This window comes from Cotesia glomerata, linkage group LG3, assembly GCF_020080835.1.
Source record: "Cotesia glomerata isolate CgM1 linkage group LG3, MPM_Cglom_v2.3, whole genome shotgun sequence".
Lineage (NCBI taxonomy): Eukaryota > Metazoa > Arthropoda > Insecta > Hymenoptera > Braconidae > Cotesia > Cotesia glomerata.
Window position 1 is genome coordinate 27,732,041 of NC_058160.1, and position 21,246 is coordinate 27,753,286.

Here is a 21,246-nt window from a genome sequence, read left to right on the forward strand (position 1 = left end):
ATTCTAACAAATTTATTTTAAAAAATTACCATTCATTTATCATAATAGTAATAATTATCATTCATCTCTCTTATCATTATAAGTAATTTTATTTTTAATTAGTTGATTTGTATATATATATATATATATATATATATATATATATATATATATATATATAAAAAAAAATATAAGCACACGAGAGCAATGGTTAGTATATATATTACAACGCTATTGCATGGCACGAATGTTTCAAGTTTCAAGTAAATTTTGTTTAAAAAATTTTAAAAATATACCAAATAATTTTTCTTTTTTTTTTTCATTAGTTTTTTTTTATAATTACATAAGTTTTATCTATACAGATACGACTTCACCCAAATGCCCGCATTTTTTCAAGTCTCTAAGTAAAACATTTGATTTACTTCAAGAACAAAATAAAAATAATATAAAATAAAAACTAAAAGATTAACGTATGAAAAGCTGATTAAATTGCTACTGGTTCTAATTAATTAAATTGGGAAATGTATCTCATTACAAGATATTTATACAATTTACAAGTATAATTTGTTTTACAGTATATCTTAAAAATACATTAGCTCTCCACATTTATCCTTCTATTACATTTTTATTTTATAAGGTATCTAATAATACCATTCTCACTTTTCCAGATACTTTAAATAACAAAATCAAGATTTTTAACAAATAAAAATAAAAAAAAAGAAATAATAATAATAATAATTAATAAACACTTAAAATTAATATAAAATAATTAATTAATAGAACTAAAAATTTATACTGATTTATATTTAATGTACAGTATAGTTGATTTTAATAACAAGTACTATTTTCATAAAATACTAATTAGTTAATTAAATAAAATGGGAAAACTCGCGGTATTATTCGCGTAATGTGTAAAAATACGTACCAAAATAATTACGAGTACAAAAAACCAGCATAAAAAAATTTAATTTTAATTTATGATTTCAATATATTGGCATTTTAAAATTAATTAAAAGTTTGTAAAAAACTTGCTAATTTTTTACTAAATCCTTACAATCTTCTCAAGCATTACTTTATTGCACGAGTCGACTTAAAAGTCGTCCCTATAATTTATTTTGTAAATTTTTACGAAAAAATTCGTTAGTTAAATTCATTGATAAAATAAAAAAATTTTATAATTTTTAATATAAAAAAAAAAATCAATTTGATTTTTTGTACGTCAAGTTTTAGTAAATTGTTAAAAAAAATTTACAAATAAAAAAAGCGCTGTTTTATCGTACCCAAAAAATTAAAACTCAATAGAATATACAATCGTGGACATTAATTTAAATATGTTTTTAAGTTTATTGGAACATAGCCATTTGTAAACTCGGAGGTTTATAAACTATAAATTTGAAAATTAGTTGATAATGTCATTTGTAAAATTAGTCGCAAATAAAAAATGATATTAATGAAATTAGCGAAATGGAAACTTCACCAAATATAAATTCAGTCATTTATAAAATAGCAAAAAACGAAAATTTGTGGCTATGTGAATTTAGCCAATTCTTACTGCAGAAACTTATAAAATTAGCCGATTGTAAACTTTGTGAATTGTAAAATTAGCCGTTTCTAAATCTCTCGTAATTCTTGAATGGATCGACGGATCAAAAAATGATTTAAAGCATCTAAAAGAACTTTAATAATTTTAGTTTTTCTGAAAATTAGAGCAGATTCGACTTATCCATTCAAAAATAAATAAATAAATAAATAAATAAATACCCATTTAAAAATAAATAATTCAGCACAGTGATATTGCCTACGAGTAATTCTTCTTGAATTCATTCACTTATTTTGAATTAAAATAAATAAACATTAGCCACATGTCACAGAAATATTCACCTCCAACTGTGACAACTTCCTGATTGTAAATAAATAAAATAAAAATTATGAAAACGGATGACCCGGAAAGAGATCCCTGTAACTTCCCGCTAATTCCATACTTAAGCGCTTGAAATTGCACTTATAATTTTGTTGAGCTCTTCAAGCTCCAAATTACAATTTATGTATTATTTTGAGCTTTATGAGCTCAAAGAGGTAGCTGTTCTATGCTTTTCAGCCCTTCGAGTTCATATCTTGTGTTTGACATATATATTATTAATTTATAATTGTGTCAATTAATTTAAAATAATTTAAATGACACATTAAGAGGTTATTATTATTTTTATGATATATTTATTTATTTTTATTTAAATAAACGACCAAATTCATGGAGAATTAATTGAGAGCAATATCACGTCGCTGAATTATTTATTTTTTTTTTTTTTTTTATTTTATTGGCGGTACTTTTATCTCGGATAAAATTTTATCCCAGATTGAAAAACTGGCCCTAAGAAATTTAAAAACGGCTAATCTTACAATTCGTAAAGTTTACAATCAGCTAATTTTATAAGTTTCTGCAGTAAGAATTGGCTAAATTCACGTAGCTACAGATTTTTGTTTTTCACTATTTTATAAATGACTGAATTTATAGTTGGTGAAATTTCCATTTCGCTAATTTCATTAATATCATTTTTTATTAGCGATTAATTTTCAAATGACATTATCAACTGATTTCGGACTTTAGAGTTGATAAAGTTTTTCAGTAATATTAAAAACACACTTAAATTCATGACCATGATTGTAAGTTGATTCAACTGATTAATTCGTATCTTTTTTTTTTTTTTTTGATAAAGCGAATATAAATTTTTGATAATTACGCGAAGTTAAAAATCTATGCATATATTACAGTGGAAGTTTTATAATAATTATTGACAATAAATCGAATAGTTCGGTGCATTGATTAATGATCTAGTTGATATTATTAAATGATAAATTAATAAAATCATCTACGATAATAATAATGTACTTTTACAGACCTAGCACCTATTTAACACAATACAAATACATATAATAATAATAATTATTATTATTATTTATAATACCTAGTGTATTTAATATTCACAGTGATGTCAATTATTGATAACTTACAATAATAATAATATTAGTTCTTCAATTAATGCAAATGGCCAAAGACACAATATTAACTTATTGTTTAAATTTATATCATCATTATCAAGTTCCACTGAATTAGTATTATATGTTACACAATATCGTGAGGTGTCCCTCATGTTGACTTAGTAGAAGCAGTTAGGTCCAATTAAATTTATTCTCCAGTGTTATTTAATAACTATTTTTATTAATAAAGAATATTTAAACAAAAAATAATTATAAACTTTTGAGTTATTTAATTGCATTAGAAAAACTATCACTGGATTTACGTCGCTAATAACTTGTATCTTTTAGTTATTTTTTAAGGCAACAAACTCCAAATATTAATAAGCTAATACTTTATTTGTTGTTATAATTATTTGTTGTTTTTTCTTTTAATCATTATTAATATTTTAAACTGTCTCTTTCTATGCCGTTTACTTTTTTAGATACGTAACTTATCATTATAATAATAATAATTAATATTAATATTATTACCGTTGAAATAATTAAAATCACTAGGATATATTGGCACTTATATCCTCGTTATTAGTATCAGGATTTAACAAACAATTACTTTCGATTTGTTGCGCAGACAATTCCAGATCTGTATTTAATGGCACATTGGACGCTTCAGAATTTAAGTCTTGATTCTCTGGTTGTGATGGTGGTGTATTATTTATTTTTGTTTTTGATTTTAATTGGTATTCTATACTATCAATTTCCGCCCAAATTGTTCGTACCTCTTTAAATAACTGTAAAAATGATCAAACAATAATATTAGATAAACTATTTTTAATAGATTTATAATTAACCCTTGAGGAAACACGGGGTCCAGTGAACTCCAGGTGAACTTTGACGTAATTTTAAATTTAGAAGATTTATAAATGATACTTAGTCTCATTTACGACTGATTTCATTGTTATTCTTGAAGATATTTCTATTTTTTCATCGTAATAATTATAATGAAAGAGTTTTATGACAAAAAACTAAATCTTTATATATTATTTTGTATTTTTAAATGTCTTATACTCATTTTAAGCGACTGACCGAAATTCGTAACTTCAAACTTCAGAATAAATATATTTTTTCAAACTTCACCAAATATTGATTTTTTTCCTTAAAATATATTGTTTTCCGAATAAAATGGCGTCAGTTTTTTTTCGATATCGTGAAAATCAAAATTTCTGCGACTTTTTTTATAAAAAAAATTCAATTTCGTAAGTTTTTTTTTCTCAACGATTTTTCAATATTTTTAAATTATTAGAAATTGAAAATAACTATTAAGATATTTAGCAGGAATGTTATATTAAAGTTTGGTGCCAATTATAAGAGTCAATGTGTCCTCAACAGTCGTGTGTCCTCAATGGGTTAAAAAAATTATAGAATAATCTACCTGATTGAGCCACGTTTCATCGGCTAATAATTCATTAAGAATAGTCGTTGTATCTTTATTAGGATCCGCTATTCTTCTATCAGCAACTCTTCGAGCACATTCGAGAAACATTAGATATTTTTGATGCGCTACTTTGTTAAATAACGCAACTTTTGTTTGACATACTCTACACAGTAAAAAGTCCTGAAAAAAATTTAATTTATTTAATAAATAATTATCATGAAGCTTTAATTAAAATAATAATAACAACAATTAATCAATAATAACCTTTTCATGAGGCACAGTAGGGTCTGGAGGAGAACCTTCTAGAGTTGTAGCATTGTACGGTTGTCCGTACAACAACACTCTAGCATGAATTTGATTATGCTGACAGCCAATGCACTGTTTACCTTTACATTCAGAGCTTGATAAGTCTTTCAATACATTCAAGCAAGGCCACGTGGATATTGCTGTCACGACATTAGTTTGCCATTTAGTTGTCGACAACAATCGTCGCTTTCGGTCCTCCGTTATTTCGTCTATCATTTTAACATTCGACAAGAAATACTCGTCTGAAAATAATAAATTAAGACCAAACTTTAATTAATCAATTAATGAAATTATCAATATTATTAAGAGAATAAATAAAATTTTGTGGTCAGTGTATTTATATGATAAAATGAGTTTTTATGGTTAAATTTGGTATCGTTGGAAAAGTCTTGACCTGAACCTTTTCAAGGTTTCATATCATTCTCACCAATAGTCAATTTATGATGATAAGTATTTAGGCTGCATTCGAAAATTCTCTATTTCTCGATACTTAATTATGAAATGACTTTGTATCTTAAGAACTATTGGTATTTTCAAAGATATAAGTTCACCCTGACATTATACTCATCAAGATCTTTCATTTGAGTACCCACATCAATTTTTCATATATATATAGATATATAATATAAATATAAATATAAATATTTATATATATATAAATAAAAATATATATATAAATATATATGTAATCTTGTAACCTATGTAAATCAATGTAATTTAAATATTGATGGCTTTGAGGGAGCTTAGGTTCCAGAGCCAAATAAATTTTTTATCTATCTATCTATCTATATATAGAAAATATATCAAAATGCATGTGGGTACTCAAATGAAAGATCTCGATGAGTGTATCATCGGGATGAGCTTATATCTTTTAAAATGTTACTAATTAAGAAATGACCTTTTATCTTGTGAAATATTGACATTTGTAAAGATATAAGCTTACTCCAACATTATACTCATCAAGATCTTTCATTTGAGTACCCACATTAATTTTTCATATATTTTATATATTTATATATATTACATATATGTATATATGAAAAATATATCAAAAATATATATAAAAAAAAAGCTTATATCTTTAAAAGCGTCAATAGTTAAAAAATTACAGCGCAATTTAACAAAAGTCATTATTTAATAAAGCAAAATTTTAATTATTTATAGTTCACAAGTCACAGTAGTCACATAGTGACTGCAAAGTTATTAGTTTAAATAAAATATTGAAGACTATTTACCATGCTCTTGAAAAATTTCCGTCAAGAAATTTGAATCTAGCGCCTGAGATATCAGTGTCTGGACATAAACTTCAAAATTGTCCTGATATTTTTCGTTTTCTTTAATAGACCGATTAATACACTCTCTGTAAAAAAAAAAAAAAATATTATTATCATTTTAAAATACAAAGTTTAATAAATTTTATTAATTACGATGATTTACCTATCATCAACAATCATTTCGTCTCTTAAAAATTCAACAATGGTCTCCAATTTTCCTTGCTGCCAAAACTTGACTGGAACTTGTTGATACATATGTCGATTTTGTGGTGTCCAACCCGAGTACTAAATAAAAAAAAATATTGATATTTATTTTTAGCATCACTGTAGATAAGAAAGTACAATTTAAAAAAAAAGATCATACCGTTGAAATATTTCGGTACAGTGTTTTACCATTTGAATCAAATGGCTCGTATTTTTGCAGCAAAGTTTTACCGTCTATTCTCCACAATGCCGGATACTCTTCCTTTAACTCGGCTTTGATAACAACAAACTCACCCGACTAAAAAAATATAAATAAAAATAATTATTATTACTACTAGTATAAATAATCCAATGATAAACATTGTTCATGAAATCATTTTAAAGCAAATTAATTATTATAATTAATTATTACTTCAAAATAACGAAAAAATTACCCCAGTTTCAATATCCTCATTATAACGCTGCATTTAATAAAATTAATAGACCATTTATCATAAATACTACATTTAAAAAAAACCTTTCATAAAACAACTTATAATAATTATAATTAATTAATAACAACAATAACTATATAAATAAAATAAATAAATCTACAAACCTTAAAAGGTGATATATCAATATCCTCATCGCTAACAGAAGCCAGCAATTTTTCATCTATTTTCAAAACCGAATTTTTATGATCAGATTTTTTCCTTCCTTTTCTCGGAATTAAATCACTCGACGAATAATCATCATCATCGAGTAATTTTCTAATTTTTTTACTGATAACCGGACGACCACGTTTTTTCTTCTTCTCATCATCATCACCAGTAAGCTTAGCGGCAGGAGTCCAAGCTGGATCAGAATCCGAGTCACCCTGTTCGTCGTCATCCGAATTTTCAGCAAGCTGTTTAGTCGAAATCTTTTCTTTAGCTTTACGTTTAGACGTTTCACGCCTAGGTGGTAACAATAACAAATTATTGTCGGGTTTTTTCGGTGGCCTACCAGCAGCTAGGTCAGCAGCCGCCGCTGCGGCAGCCGCTGCAGCGGCTTTTCTCTTTCTGTCTGTCGGGCCACCGGGTTTTATCGGACGTCCCTTTTTTTTAGGCGGTGGTTTAACCACATCGACATTACCCGTCATATTATTATTATTATTACTATTATGATTATTATTATTATTATTACTAGTCAACTTATTCTTATCACTCTTTTTCAAAGTAAATGGAAAATCGTCCTCGCTCATAATACCGTCGTCGCTGGAATCAATGTAAGGCTTCTTACGTTCTTTCGGCAAGGGAAAGTACCGTGGATCATTTGCGTAATCAATTGTCGGTGTGTCTTTCACCGAGTTAAGTCCCTTGTAAAGTTCCCCGTTGCTCGTCCCAATAGTGGTGGTGATATCGCCAATCGATTTAATCGGCTCGTGTGGCAAGTAAGGTTTCGACCTGTTCCAAGTGGCCTTCCTTCCTCCGCGAATCGCAGGTGGTGGCGAGGGTTCTCGCTCGCCCTGCAAAAACTTCAAGTAGCTTGTCATAAAACCGGTATTAGGGTCTTTGCACGCCGGCTTTAGATCCCTGTTCACCTGATTAGCAGTCTCCACTGGCAATTGACTCGACTGGAGAAAGCCCAGCTCCTCCTCGATGTTCGGCACTATTACTTTCGGCTGGTCGTCTCTGAAATCTTGGTACCCGGAGTTCTGCTGGTGTAGATGCTGATGGTGTCCACCTGCTGAATTATCGCCAATGTACCCAATAGAATTAACATCCATGGAAGACTGATGGTACTCGTGAGGATGATGTCCAGGTGGTAAATGAAACGCCGGAAAGTACGCAGGTATCGGAGCTGCATGATGCGGATTTATCAGCGACTGATGATGATTGCCCGAGGTACCCACGTAATTTCCAGCATGAAGATTGCTCTGCGAGGGAAAAGTCCCCGTGGGTCCCGGAAACATCTTCGATCCACTAGCCAAGTTCCATCTCTCAAAATCAAAGTACCCATTTTGAGGCTGCTGGTTTAAATTGTGATGAGCCGGTGGTGGCACTCGACCAAGGTAATCATTCATCACAGCGCTTGTTGAGAGATCGCCGAAGCTTGAATTTTTTTCAAAGCTCCGTCTCTTTTTATTCGGATCTATTTTTCTCTGTCGCTCCTCGGCTTGCTTCTGAGGATCCTCGGGCTGTGGCACGCCACTCAATTGCTGTTGCTGAATTTGACACGCCGAGCTTTGATGTAGATTCTTAACAATACTCATTGAATCCCCAGCACGACAACTGCTTAGATCTTGAAGTGGCACTTGACTTGAATCAAAGTATCCTTGCTGCTGCTGCTGCTGCTGCTGCTGACTTGACAGAGTTTGAGAATTTATTTCCGGGTTGTTAGGCATGTAAGCAGTGATCGGAAACTTCCCGGTCCGAGCATCATTACCGTCCCAGCACAGTTGTTGCTTTGGCCTTTGTATGAAATCATGCTCGTACCGATTATCAGCGCTGTAATTGGGCTTAGCGTTCTCGGAATTACCAAGCGCTCGAGTGATTACAGAAGAGTACGCGACCTGACCTTGAGACGCTGGTCTCGGAAGAGACACATCAAGCGGAGAAGGCGGCGTAACCTGTTGCTGAATAGCTTTGTACGTTTGAGCGTTGGCACACTGATTGCTCGGGTTATTGTCGGCGTGAGGCAGAGGCGACGGGGATGACATCGCGGCCATCGGGCTGTTGTACATCGGATAAGCCGGGCTAGGAACGTGGCTCAGAGGGCTCGCTTGCGAGTGAGCTTGCAAAGGACTAGGTCTGCGAGGCACAACAACACCGCAGTCCGGCCCGTTTTGCGTAGACGTGTTTGACGAGTAGGCAGAGTCTGTCGAAGCAGCTGACTTTGATCTCCCCGGATGGTGGTACTCAGACTCGCTTTGTGACCCCGTCGAGTAGTGTCGGTAGGCCGTTGTTTGCTGTTGCGGTTGTTGACTCTGCTGTTGGTTTATCACATGATATTGCTGCTGGTGTAGGTTTTGGGTATTGGGCGGTGTTCGCTGCGTACTTGTGCCTATTTTACCCGCAGTATTACTCGGTGTACTCGGAAAATTCAAAGCCCTGGAGTCCATCATAGAGAAACTGATCGGCGACGATTGACTGGGCTCGAGTCTGCTTTCGGATCGCTGATGCTCGTGATTCCCCCCCATGTCGCTATAAATTTTCGCTTGTGCTTTTGTCTGGACTGGTGGATTTTTTTCCTGCGTGTGAATAGCCGTCGGTCGGCCACCAGAGCTCTGGAATATCGTAGAGACTCGGTGATCGATATTTGACGTCGAAACGATGCATGACTGCTGCTGGTGTACTTTAGTTACTGAATTATCGGCTGAATAACTCGCGAGATCTGGATCAAAAGTTGTGGAGGTCTGCTGGAAAAAAGACTGCGTCGATCCAGGAGACGTTGACTTAATTGTCGCTGGAGATGCGGACCTAGATAATTTTTTTCCATTGTCAGTCGCGTAGGAATTGATAGCTGCGATGGAGTGTCCCGAGGAAAAATGAGGGTTGAAATTATTATCGTAATTATTAGTACTATTTGTTGGTTTAGATGTCGGAGGAGCCGCTGGCGAGGGCGAGACTACACTCTCGTGGGGCAGGATACCAAACGGACTGGGTAATTGAGAACTAGTGGAGCTCCACGGCAGCGTGGAGCTTGTTGGAGAAGTCGTTTGTGATTGATGCTCGAAAAATGAGGTTTGATTGGCGCCGTAGCTATCACGGACTTCTGGCTCCGGTGTAGTTTGTTTGGCAATTGTCGTACTGGCGCTCGCCTGGGGCTGGACCATCGTTTGACAGGTTGTGCGTTGGGCAGATAGAGCGCCGGCTGTCGTGACATTGTAATGTGCTTGCTTGACACTTGAATGATGAAACAGCGGCGAGAATACGTCATAGCCAACCGGCGGTGGTGACAAGAAACCACTGGAATTAAACGGTGGTGATTGACCAGCCAACGAAGCGGTGGTATGTGCCGCTTGCAGTAATAATTGTGATGTTGTAGTTGCTACCGCTGCGGTTGATGATGCCGAAGTTTGATTAATTGTTGTCGGCGATCCAAGATGGTGAGACACAAACTCACTTGCAGTCACTCCGCCGGCTTGAAACGTGCCGGCGGCTGTTCCTGTTGTCAAACGATTGTACGAGGCGTACCTGTTAAATAGATAACAATACAGTTAATACGTTAATGGTTCTTGCTTTAAAGATAAAACAGCTGATAAATAAAAAATACTTTTTTTTTTAATTATGCTACTAAAGTAGATCTGGTAAATTTTTTATTTAAAATTTTTGTGAAAATTTTTTATTTGAAAATTTTGAATAAAATTTTTGAAGAAAAATTTTAGTAATGTAAAGAATTAAAAAAAATTTTTTTGTTTTTATAAATACAAAAATTATCAATGAAAATTAAGTTAGCCGACATTTAATGATTTAAAAAAATTTTTTTTTTTTTTTTAATTATTACAAAAAAAAATAAGAAAAAAAATTTCATTGGTAAAAAACTTTAAGTGCAATTTTTTAAAAATATTTTTTTGTTCTAATTTAATTAATGGAAAAAAATAAAAAAATTAGAAACGTCGGCTAACTTTAGTATTATAAATTGTCAGATGTTATTTTAGTATCATTTTTAATAATTTTAAAAATAAAAATAAAACTTACCATGGACCAACTGGATCCATTACCCGAAATTGGCACTAATGTGCCTAGCCTGCACCTTGCAGGCTTTTTTTTAATGAATGATTGTTATTATTATTTATGTCAAACATAACATTGTCTTTGGTTGTTTTTATAGTCGTTTTGCTCCAAACCATGTAGATATTAAGTAATTTTATTACTTTGAGATAAATCTGTAATGTAAAAATAAAAAAATATTATTTAAAAAAAAAAAGAAAAAAAAAATTTAATAAAATATTGCTTACCGAAATAAATAAGTATTAATATTCAACAATAAAATAGTCATACTGATTAAGTAAAAGTGTTTGTTTAAAAAACTGTGATGTATTTCTCAAGAGGATTAAATGATAACTTTGATAATAATTGCGGAGTAAAATAATATTTAAAAACGTGACAGATATTGTCTTAATCCACAAACTTTATAACTCAATCAGGATTGAGATAGATTGGCTATAAACTGATCATTATGTCACTGATTGCACATTAATAATCACACGTATTACTATTTATAAATAAATAAGTAACCAGGAACTAGTCGGTACGCACAATTTAGATTTAGTATAATTTAAATACAAAAATAAATGATAATAAAATAAAACTGGAATCTACATGGACAAGTGTACTGGTGCTGGTACTGTAAATATGGCTACAACCCTTCGCGAATCATCGCGCACCAAAATTCAGTGTGTACGAGAGAAGATGATAAAATAATAAAGGAAAAAAAAAGGTACTACTTGCACGACAACACACTCTCTTTAAATATACCGTCCAACAAGTGTATATTATCACTGTGACAATTATTAATTTGTCTTATTATTATAAATACAATTACATTATTGTGTGATTAACTTATTTTATTAGCTCGAGTATTATTATTATTAAATAATAACGCGGTTAAATTTAACGCGTCCGTCTTTGGGCAAAGTCTTTTCGGAGTAACCATTTACATGCTGCCATTTTGATTATAATCAACAATTCCAAACGCCACCTATTTTTTTAATTTATAAATTTCATTTACGCGGGAGTTTTTAAATTTACTTAATCAGATTTAATCATTTTATTGTTTGACAGCTGACGTAAAAAACATCAACAATAAATTGTATATATTTATAGAAAAATTTAACAATTTAAAAAAAATTTTTTAACTAAATTATTACGAAAAAAATTATGATATTAAATTTTTAATTTTATTTAACAAAAAGATTTGCTAAGAAAAAATATTTTTAAAAAATTGCAATTTTTATTTTTTTTAATTTCTAGATGTCAATTTTTTATGACATTAAAGTCAGCTGTCACTTGATAATTTTTTTATTTTTTTTAATAAATAAATTTTGCTCCAAAAAATTATTTTTAAAAAATTGCATTTATAATTTTTTAAAATTTCTACTTTTCAATTTTTTGCTCTTATTTTTTTTGCCATAATTTATTTGTTTAAAAAATTCTAAAAATTATTATCTGCTAAATTAATTCTCATCAATTTTTTTTGCCATAATTGATTGGTTATAAAATTTATTAAAATTATTAAATATGTGCTAAGTTAATTTTCATAAAAAAATTTAGAAAAAAAATTATCAGTGCAAATTGTAAAAAATATTTTTTAGACAAAAAATTTTGGATAAAAATTAACTTTTTAATCATGAATAAAATTTTATTATTTAAATAAAATTTTTTTAAGTTATTTAAAATATTTCAAGAAAATTACCAAGAAAAATTTGACATATCCTTGACAAATAATTGAATTTTAAATTATATATTACAGACCTTTTAAATATATTTAAATGTATGTTTCTGTAATTATACGCCTGGATTTATTTTATCTGGTTGAGCCGGTGATATTGTTCTGTCTTGGACAAAAGATTTCTTTCATTTCCTTTGAGAATAAAAATAATAAAAAAAAGTGATGCACCCACGTTACTATTTTTAAGATAAAAAACAATCCGACTTTTGTTGGAAATTTTCGAAATTGAGTAATTAAATGATATCAGGTAATTAAAAATAAGTGAGTTAAAATGAGAAATAAAATAGTTAAAAAAAAAAATAAGTTGTTTTGTTTCTCGGTGGTATTTTTTCGGGAATGATGTCAGTGATAAAATACGTCAGGACAAGTTGATTCTAGACATTTAAAAAAAAATATAATGGAGATAAAAAAGGCATTTGAAATAGTGGAGGTATACCTGGATGTTGTCATGTTTAAAAAATAAATAACTAAAACCCGGTGGGATTTATTGAGAATGGTACAACAAATTCGAGCGGAAATACTCTGTAACATATACTGTCTTAATTATTGTTATTATTAACTTAAGACGATGTTGAGGTACAAGGATACCACCCTGCGTGTCATATAATTTTTATATTGTACTACATATTCTCTATTTCCCCCTACGCTATATTCTAGATTATTTTTTATTCGTTTATCCAGATGAGGAGCTCGGGTATTCGTAGACACACATTCACCCATACAATAAAATTGTTTTGGCCTTGAGTTGGTGGGTTTAAAAAAATCCATGGCGAATTCTCCCAGACATTGGAATTGAATCGAATGCGACTTGGACTCTTCTTTTTTTCTCCCGACAATTCTTAAATCTGTTTTCGTTACCTTTTTTCACAGACATGCGCTCAAATATTTTTTTCTTTTTTAACTTTTGTTCGGCGACTTCACAGTCATGCTCAATTACTTAAATTTAAATACTGTTAATACAATAGTATCACTTAAATTTATGGGTCATTGTCGATTGATAGGATAATAACACTTGTAACTTGCTAACAATAAAACATTTACTGATAATTCTAAAAGTATTTTTTTTTAATTTTTTAATTACCACTAGCCAATTAATTTCGTCCAAAAAAAAACATTTATTAACTTTTATCAATCATTAATTACAGTCATTAATTTCGGATTTTTATTACTCGATCAAGAACACTTTTAAAAATAATTACTTGTCTAATTACCTTGAATTAGTCCAGTGTTTTTATCCTATAATAAATAACTTATAAATTAATCTCTTTAATGTAAGAATACATATATTTAATAATAGTTTTAAATCCACATTATTAAAAATAACTCATGACTTATGATAATAGAAAAAAATAACAATTATTAATTAATTTTGATATTTAAATTCAATTATTTAGCCTAATTTTAAATATAAATAAACACACTGTAAATTGCAATAGTTATCAGTCCCATACTTTGAATCTTTAAGGGGGTTCTCTGGTCTGACGATCTGATTTTCGAGCATTTTTTTGGAATTTTTTTGTAAAGACCAATGAAGAGATAGAACTTTGAATTTTTTATCGTTTATTTATACATATTTCAAGAGTATATAGTTAAATTTTTAGCTAAAAACATTCAGTAGAATTAAAGTTATACATTGATAGAAGGATTTGTTTATAGTTAAAAATATTTAATAATATTTAACAAATCATTTATTAGAAGCCATTTTTTAGTCCTTAACAAATATTTCTTAGTATTTAAAAAGATTTATTGATATTTAATAAATGAATATCAGATTTATTAAATACAAACAAATTATTTTAAATACTAAGAAATATTTGTTTAATACTAAAAAGTGGTCTCTAATAGATGATTTGTTAAGTATTAACAAATATTATTTAACACAAATAAATTCTTTTATCAGTGTAATGGTTTGAAGACACCCGGCTCGAAAAAAATTTACGCTCACTTTTTCCACGATATCACCTGATTGGTTAATCTGAAACAAAAAAAAACCCGGTGGGGTTTTATTCTGTATACTTAAATACGGAGAGTGAACTATGATCAAAGAAACATTTTGAAAATTTCTACTTTCTTTTGTATTAAAAAAAATGAAATTCGGTCTTTTTTGTTTTTAAGTCTGTCAAAAATATAATTTTCAAAATTTTTTTTTGATCATAGTTCACTTCCCGTATTTAAATATACAGAATAAAACCCCGTCAGGTTTTTTTGTTCCAGATTAGCCAATCTAATATCATGAAGAAAGTGAGCGTCAATTTTTTTCGAGGCGGGTGTCTTCAGATCACTATAAGATTAATTTTACTGAATATTTTTAGCTAAAAATTTAACTGTATATACGGAAAGAACAAGATGACACTGGATATCATCCCAGATTATACTCACTGATATCTGTGGTGAAAACAAATTTCAGATTGTAGCTAAAAAATCCAGATTATACTGCGTGATATCTGGATTATACTAGCTACTATCTAAATTTTTTTTTCACTTGGTATAATCTGGGATGATATCCAGTGTCATCTTGTTTTTTCCGTGTACTCTTGAAATATGTATAAATAAATAATAAAAAGTTCAAAATTCTATCTCTTCATTGGTCTTTACAAAAAAATCCCAAAAAAATGCTCAAAAATCAGAGCGTCAAACTAAAGGACCTCCTCAACTAAAAAATTAATTAGATAAAAACACATAACAGGCAAAAGAGAAGTATGAATAAGGAAGTAGTTTTACAGTCTTTGATTTTATTAACTGATAAGCAAATGAACACTGATTAATATATTCACTTGACTAACCATTTTATTTCAACAGACAAAAAAAAATAAAATATTTAAATCTATTGAAATAAATAATAATAGATAAGATATGCCATAAATATGTGCATTCGCATTTGGTTCTTTTTTTTTATCGTTATTATCATTATTTTTTTTTTTTTAATATAAGACACACAACTGTAAATTTAAAAATCTAATTACGGTAACATTACAAAAAACGCAATATCTAGTAATCATTGAAACTGCTCTTAATAAAATTACCTCACATTTTTTTACTTTGTTATGATTAATTATTATTTTTATTATTTTCCTAATGATTGATCGCTCAGCGTGGCTACCTCATCTGTATTTTCCTTCGATGCCAATGATCAAATTTATTGTACGCAGTTGATAATAATAACTTTAAATGACTTGTTAGATGTTGACTTACTGCTGAAAACTCTACTTGTATACGATCCTAAAAAATTTTTTATAAATTAATAAATTCAACATAAAAAAAAAAAAAAAAAAAAAAAAAAAATACCTCAAAAGGTGTAAGCTTTGAATTATGGAACTTTCGTAACGTCTCGTGCATCCTTACGACTTTTTCCTCCAATTGTGGGGTAGTAGGAGGGAAACTGCGCCAAAAATGTTTCAATAGCTCGCAAAGCGAGACATAGACATTGCGTAATTCTTTCTCCAACTCCGGTGGTATCAACTCTGTCGAAAATAATCTTGCTAATTAATACTGAACCGCTAAGTTAACTAACTTTGTCTAATGCAATGCCTAACTAGTGGCTACTAATTGATAGACAGACTTACGGCCGACATTATCTTCGCGAAAACCTTTCATCAAAGCCCCACCGGGCGTTAATTCCCCGAGGGCATACACCGAAGCGGCTGGACTGATTAATGACGTAGCAGGCTGTCTAGATAATGTGTTCCCATTGACCCAGTTGGCAGCCTCACGTTTCAATAGACTTAACGTAGTTTGAAGATCATCTGTCGTTTGATTACTACCGCTACCAGCAATCGGTCCGTGCAAATACCTATCTACGTGGGTTAAATTTAACGGCGTTCCTAGGGCGGCTTCTGTTGTAGACTCGTCTAAATCGTCGTACGCAATTTTTTCTTGTATTCTACGCTGGAATTTCCGTTTAAAAGTCAATTAATTAAAAACTAGCAATCTTGCAGTCACTATGTGACTGCCGTGACTTGTGAAGTATAAATAAACAAAATTTTGCTTTATTAATTAATGACTCTTGTTAAATTGTACTGTACTTTTTTAACTATTGACATTTTTAAAGATATAAGCTCATCCCGATGTTACACTCATCAAGAACTTTCATTTGAATACCCACATGCATTTTTGATATATTTTTCATATATACATATATATAATATATATAAATATATGAAAAAATGATGTGGGTACTTAAATGAAAGGTCTCGTTGAGTGTAACATCGGGATGAGCTTATATCTTTAAAAATGTCAATATTTCACAAGATACAAGGTCATTTCTTAATTAGTGACATTTTTAAAGATATAAGCTCATCCCGATGTTACACTCATCGAGACCTTTTATTAAAGTACCCACATGACAATTTTTATATATTTTACATTTATGGTATTTGTGAAATATATCAATATATAAAATATATGAAAAATTGATGTGGGTACTCAAATGAAAGATCTTGATGAGTATAATGTTGGGGTGAGCTTATATCTTTAAAAATATCATTAGCTGACAAGATAGCAATGTCAGTTCTTAGTTACCGACATTTTTAAAGATATAAGCTCATCCCGATGTTACACTCATCAAGAGCTTTCATTTGAGTACCCATATGCATTTTTGATATATTTTTAATATATACATATATATAATATATATAAATATATGAAAAAATGATGTGGGTACTTAAATGAAAGGTCTCGTTGAGTGTAACATCGGGATGAGCTTATATCTTTAAAAATGTCAATATTTCACAAGATACAAGGTCATTTCTTAATTATGTATCTAAAGATAGAGCATTTTCGAATGCAGCCTAAACACTTATCATCATAAATTGACTATTGATGAGAATGATATGAAACCATAAAAAGGCACAACTCGAGGTCAAGGCTTTTCCAACGATACCAAATTTAACCATAAAAACCCATTTTATCTTATAAATACATTGGCCACAAAATTTTGCTTATTCTCTTAATTATATAGATTAATTATTTAAATGAATTAAAAGCAAGTAAAAAAATTATAAAAATTTACTTTTTTGGTTTTTGGTTCTTCGTCTGACTGAGGAGCGGAAGTTTTTACAGCCACCGCTGAGCCATTAACTTGAGGCGGGGCTTGAGCAGGCTGTCTGGCAGTGTTGGCTTTCATTACCATTATACTGTGCTGATTGAATCTCTTGATCATGCTCTGGTGAACAATGTTCCCGGAGGACTTGTCGCCTTTGCTAAAACCGCTATCGTAGTTCTCGTCAGTCGTTTTGTCTTCGAAAGACGTTATGTCCAGCAGCGGGTCGTTTATGCCAGTCTGTATGTCTTTTTTCAGCTCCTGGTCGTCTATTTTAGCGCACTCAGTAAACAGATCCTTGTTACCTGCGTTTATCCGGTCGCGATGAAAATAGTGAGATTGGAAAAACTTTGTCCAAAAATCTGACTCTGACATTTTGTGAGGCACGTTCTCCTGGTGCTTTCGTTTCACCGCTGGATAAGTTTTGAATATACTCTCTATTATGTCTTTTGTCAGGTTGTATTTCAAACCATTGCATCCGTCAGTTTGAGGTTTTATGTCTGCCTGAATAATTATAATTATTTTTTATAAATAATGTATGTTCATATAGTATCGAGCAATTAATTAAAAGAATTAAAATAATGTCTATATAGCATATGATTTGAACTTTGTAATGTCAGCTTTAATCAAACTTAAATTCAATTAAATAACATCAATATATAGTCTATAATATTAAAAAATACGGAAATACTAAGTACTGCCGGTAACTTGTGTATCTATCTCGGTATTATTATTGTAATATTATATTTTATAATTTTATATAATATAATTATATTGTTTTATTAACCATTAGCTACATGTGCCATTTAGATTGACAATATGTGACTTTTTGTAACGTTGTCATTCCCACATGGAAAAATATATATGTGAAAAATATATGCGAATATATATTTTCACATATATTTTTTTTGGTAATCGGAAAAAATAGACCCGAAAAAAATTTTAAAATTATGAAAAAATTCATATTATTTCATTAAAATTATTATAAAATAAAAATTATAATAATAGAAATTTATTAAATCGGAAATAATATGAATTTTTCATGACTTTAAAAAAATTTACCTTGAATCAAGTAAATAATTTTGAAGAATTTCACTTTCTTGATTTGAGTAAAAAAATTCTTAAACTAAGAAATTTTTTTTTTCAGTATATGCTTACATATATGTCTACATATATTTTGGCACGTATCTCTGCATATGTCAGCATCTATGTGAAAAATATATGACATATTTTTTTTACGTAAATATATGCGACATAAATATTATACATATTTTTGGCATATATATTTCTCCACGCGGGTTGGCTTTGTGCTGTTAGGTTTTTTTAATAAAGAAATAAATAAATTTAATAAATAAATAAATAAATTGAAGATAATGAAAAAAAAAAAAAAATAATTAAATAAAAATTCTTACAAGGAAGGCACTATTAACTCCAATATCCTGGCGTTGGCTTTTATTTGCCTGAGTATATTCGACTGCATGTTGGCTCCAAAATTCTTCAGACGTTATTACTTGTGTTATTACCAAATCACGGTATAATTGCAGTAATGTAGGATTCTCTTGTAATAATCTAATAGGAAATATATTTAATTAATAATATTAATCATCAAAACCACTTTGTAATTCAGTATCATACAAAAAAAATAAACAAAAAATCTTCACCTATTTTTTTCTTCCAGCTCTTTATTGACTTTCTTTTTAAATTTTGGTAATAACTGTTGCAACAGTTCTTTGACATCATCACGGTCTTTTATTTGTGCAGCTGGCCCATTTTTATTGACAAAATGAAATGTAGATGATGAGCCATCATGTAAAACAACTTGCAGTTGTATTTTTGATTTCCCGTCCGGTGATATTTTCTGCACTGTAGTAAAAATAAATTTTTAATAAAAAAAAACAATTGATCAATGATAAATTACAAGGCGAGTACTTACTCTTAATATCAGCGTATTTATGACTCACAGACACAGTGTCTTTTTTGTGGACCATCCATGCGATACGTTCATTCATTACGTAAAGAATACCATCGCCTTTTTTGTGACGGACCTCATTCACTTGCATCAGCACATCTTCCGAGGATGTAGTCATGGTGGGTGGACTAAACGGTACAATTTATCTGAAAAAATTATTTTTTTGATTACTTTTACTTCAGTAACTTCCGAACAAACTCACTTGACAAAAAATTTATTTTATAACTTATACATGAAAAAAAAAAAAAAAAAAAAATCGAATTGTTTTCACTATTAAACTATAACACATAAAATATGAGTAGCGTGTCCTTGGAAATTAAATTTATGTTACACGCAACACTCATAAATTGTAACAAAAAATTACACTGGATTTTTTGCGGTAATTGGTTAAGAATTAATTAATTTTTTGGGGGTTGTTTGAGAAATTTTAGATATTTATTATGAAAAAAATATATAAAATAAAAAGTAAACAATATTTGTTTGTTTAATAGCCGGTGAAATCAAGAGAGAGGATTTTATAAAATAAAACTACTGACCCGCGTTACTCAGTACACACATATAGAGTAATTAGGGGAATTATACAGGATTTTAAGGCACAATTAAATAATAATAAGCCGTGGAATAATATTAGGAGTTGATCTAGTCTAAAATTATTGGATTTTCGGGATATTTACCGGTGTAAATCTCGAAATTGTTGGAGAGCAGCGTGATGACGAGACGTTCTGAAGAACGGCCATGTGCAGAAACGCACATCAGATTCATGGCTAGCGAGTGAGCGAGCGAACAAGCTCGACGACGACGGCCACGGACAAACCGTCGGTACGGACAGCACCACCATCGACCTGCTGACAATACTCTCCTCTCACTCACTTTTACTGCGCTAGTCAACACCCCTTTTTACTCGCTTCCGCGCCCGTTTTTTATTATTTATTTCATTTAAATCTCCACTTTGACACTTAATTACTTAAGTTTTAACTTTTTACCGTATTTTAATAATTCACTACTTATTTACTCATTAATTAATTCTGTATTTATCACATTTATTGTTTGGGATATCAATAAAAATAAATATTTATTTGACTTAAATTGCGGTAATTCATTTAAGGTGGCGCTTTTTAGCGCGAAATTTAAAAAAGTCAAATTATGACTAGTTTTTCTTTTGACAAAATAAATCAAATTTTTTGGATAAGTTTCTTAGATAATTTTTCTATTAATTTATTTATCTAAAATATTTTTTTATTGCTTAAAAATAAAAAAATTGGTCAGAAGTGGGTTGATTATTTTTCATTTTTTTTTAATAAATAAATTTGTTTCCAAAAATTATTTAAAAAAAAATTGCATTTTTATTTTTTTTTAATTTCTAAATATCAATTTTTTTGCCATAATTTATTTGCTACTAAAATTTTTACAATTATTAAATATCTGCTAAATTAATTTTCATAATTATGATTCTCAAATTGAGTGACATCTGATAACTTTTAAAATTTTTCAAACAAATAAATTATGGGAAGAAAAATATATAAATAAATTTCTTCTTTAAAAAATTATAATTGCAATTTTTTAAAAATAATTTTCTAGATCTAGTTTATTTTTAAAGAAAAATTCAAAAAATTTCAATTACTTATCTACTAATTTAAATGTAATTAAAAAAATT

At 29.7% G+C, this 21,246-nt stretch overlaps 2 protein-coding genes across 4 annotated transcripts; both read right to left on the reverse strand.

Moving 5' to 3' along the window:
* Window positions 1-2,988: 2,988 nt before the first annotated feature.
* Window positions 2,989-11,803, reverse strand: LOC123261078. 3 transcript variants are annotated; one of them, XM_044722561.1, is made up of 11 exons: window positions 11,093-11,803; window positions 10,833-11,020; window positions 7,733-10,328; window positions 6,770-7,666; window positions 6,606-6,632; window positions 6,332-6,469; window positions 6,131-6,252; window positions 5,929-6,053; window positions 4,652-4,935; window positions 4,385-4,567; window positions 2,989-3,743 (listed from the first exon to the last, which is right to left on the reverse strand). In XM_044722561.1, the coding sequence occupies exons 2-11, from the start codon at window positions 10,850-10,852 to the stop codon at window positions 3,507-3,509; spliced, it is 4,629 nt and encodes a 1,542-aa protein (XP_044578496.1). In that variant the 5' UTR covers window positions 10,853-11,020; window positions 11,093-11,803; the 3' UTR covers window positions 2,989-3,506. The 3 variants fall into 3 exon arrangements, with proteins under 3 accessions (XP_044578496.1, XP_044578494.1, XP_044578495.1); XM_044722559.1 differs by having other exon boundaries at window positions 6,770-10,328; XM_044722560.1 differs by lacking the exon at window positions 6,606-6,632 and having other exon boundaries at window positions 6,770-10,328; window positions 11,093-11,802.
* A 3,794-nt stretch (window positions 11,804-15,597) lies between these two features.
* LOC123261079 (general transcription factor IIH subunit 1) lies at window positions 15,598-20,420 on the reverse strand. Its single transcript, XM_044722562.1, has 8 exons — window positions 20,267-20,420; window positions 19,557-19,738; window positions 19,285-19,486; window positions 19,036-19,192; window positions 17,594-18,127; window positions 16,149-16,470; window positions 15,871-16,046; window positions 15,598-15,804 (listed from the first exon to the last, which is right to left on the reverse strand). The coding sequence occupies exons 2-8, from the start codon at window positions 19,708-19,710 to the stop codon at window positions 15,682-15,684; spliced, it is 1,668 nt and encodes a 555-aa protein (XP_044578497.1). The 5' UTR covers window positions 19,711-19,738; window positions 20,267-20,420; the 3' UTR covers window positions 15,598-15,681.
* Window positions 20,421-21,246: the final 826 nt, after the last annotated feature.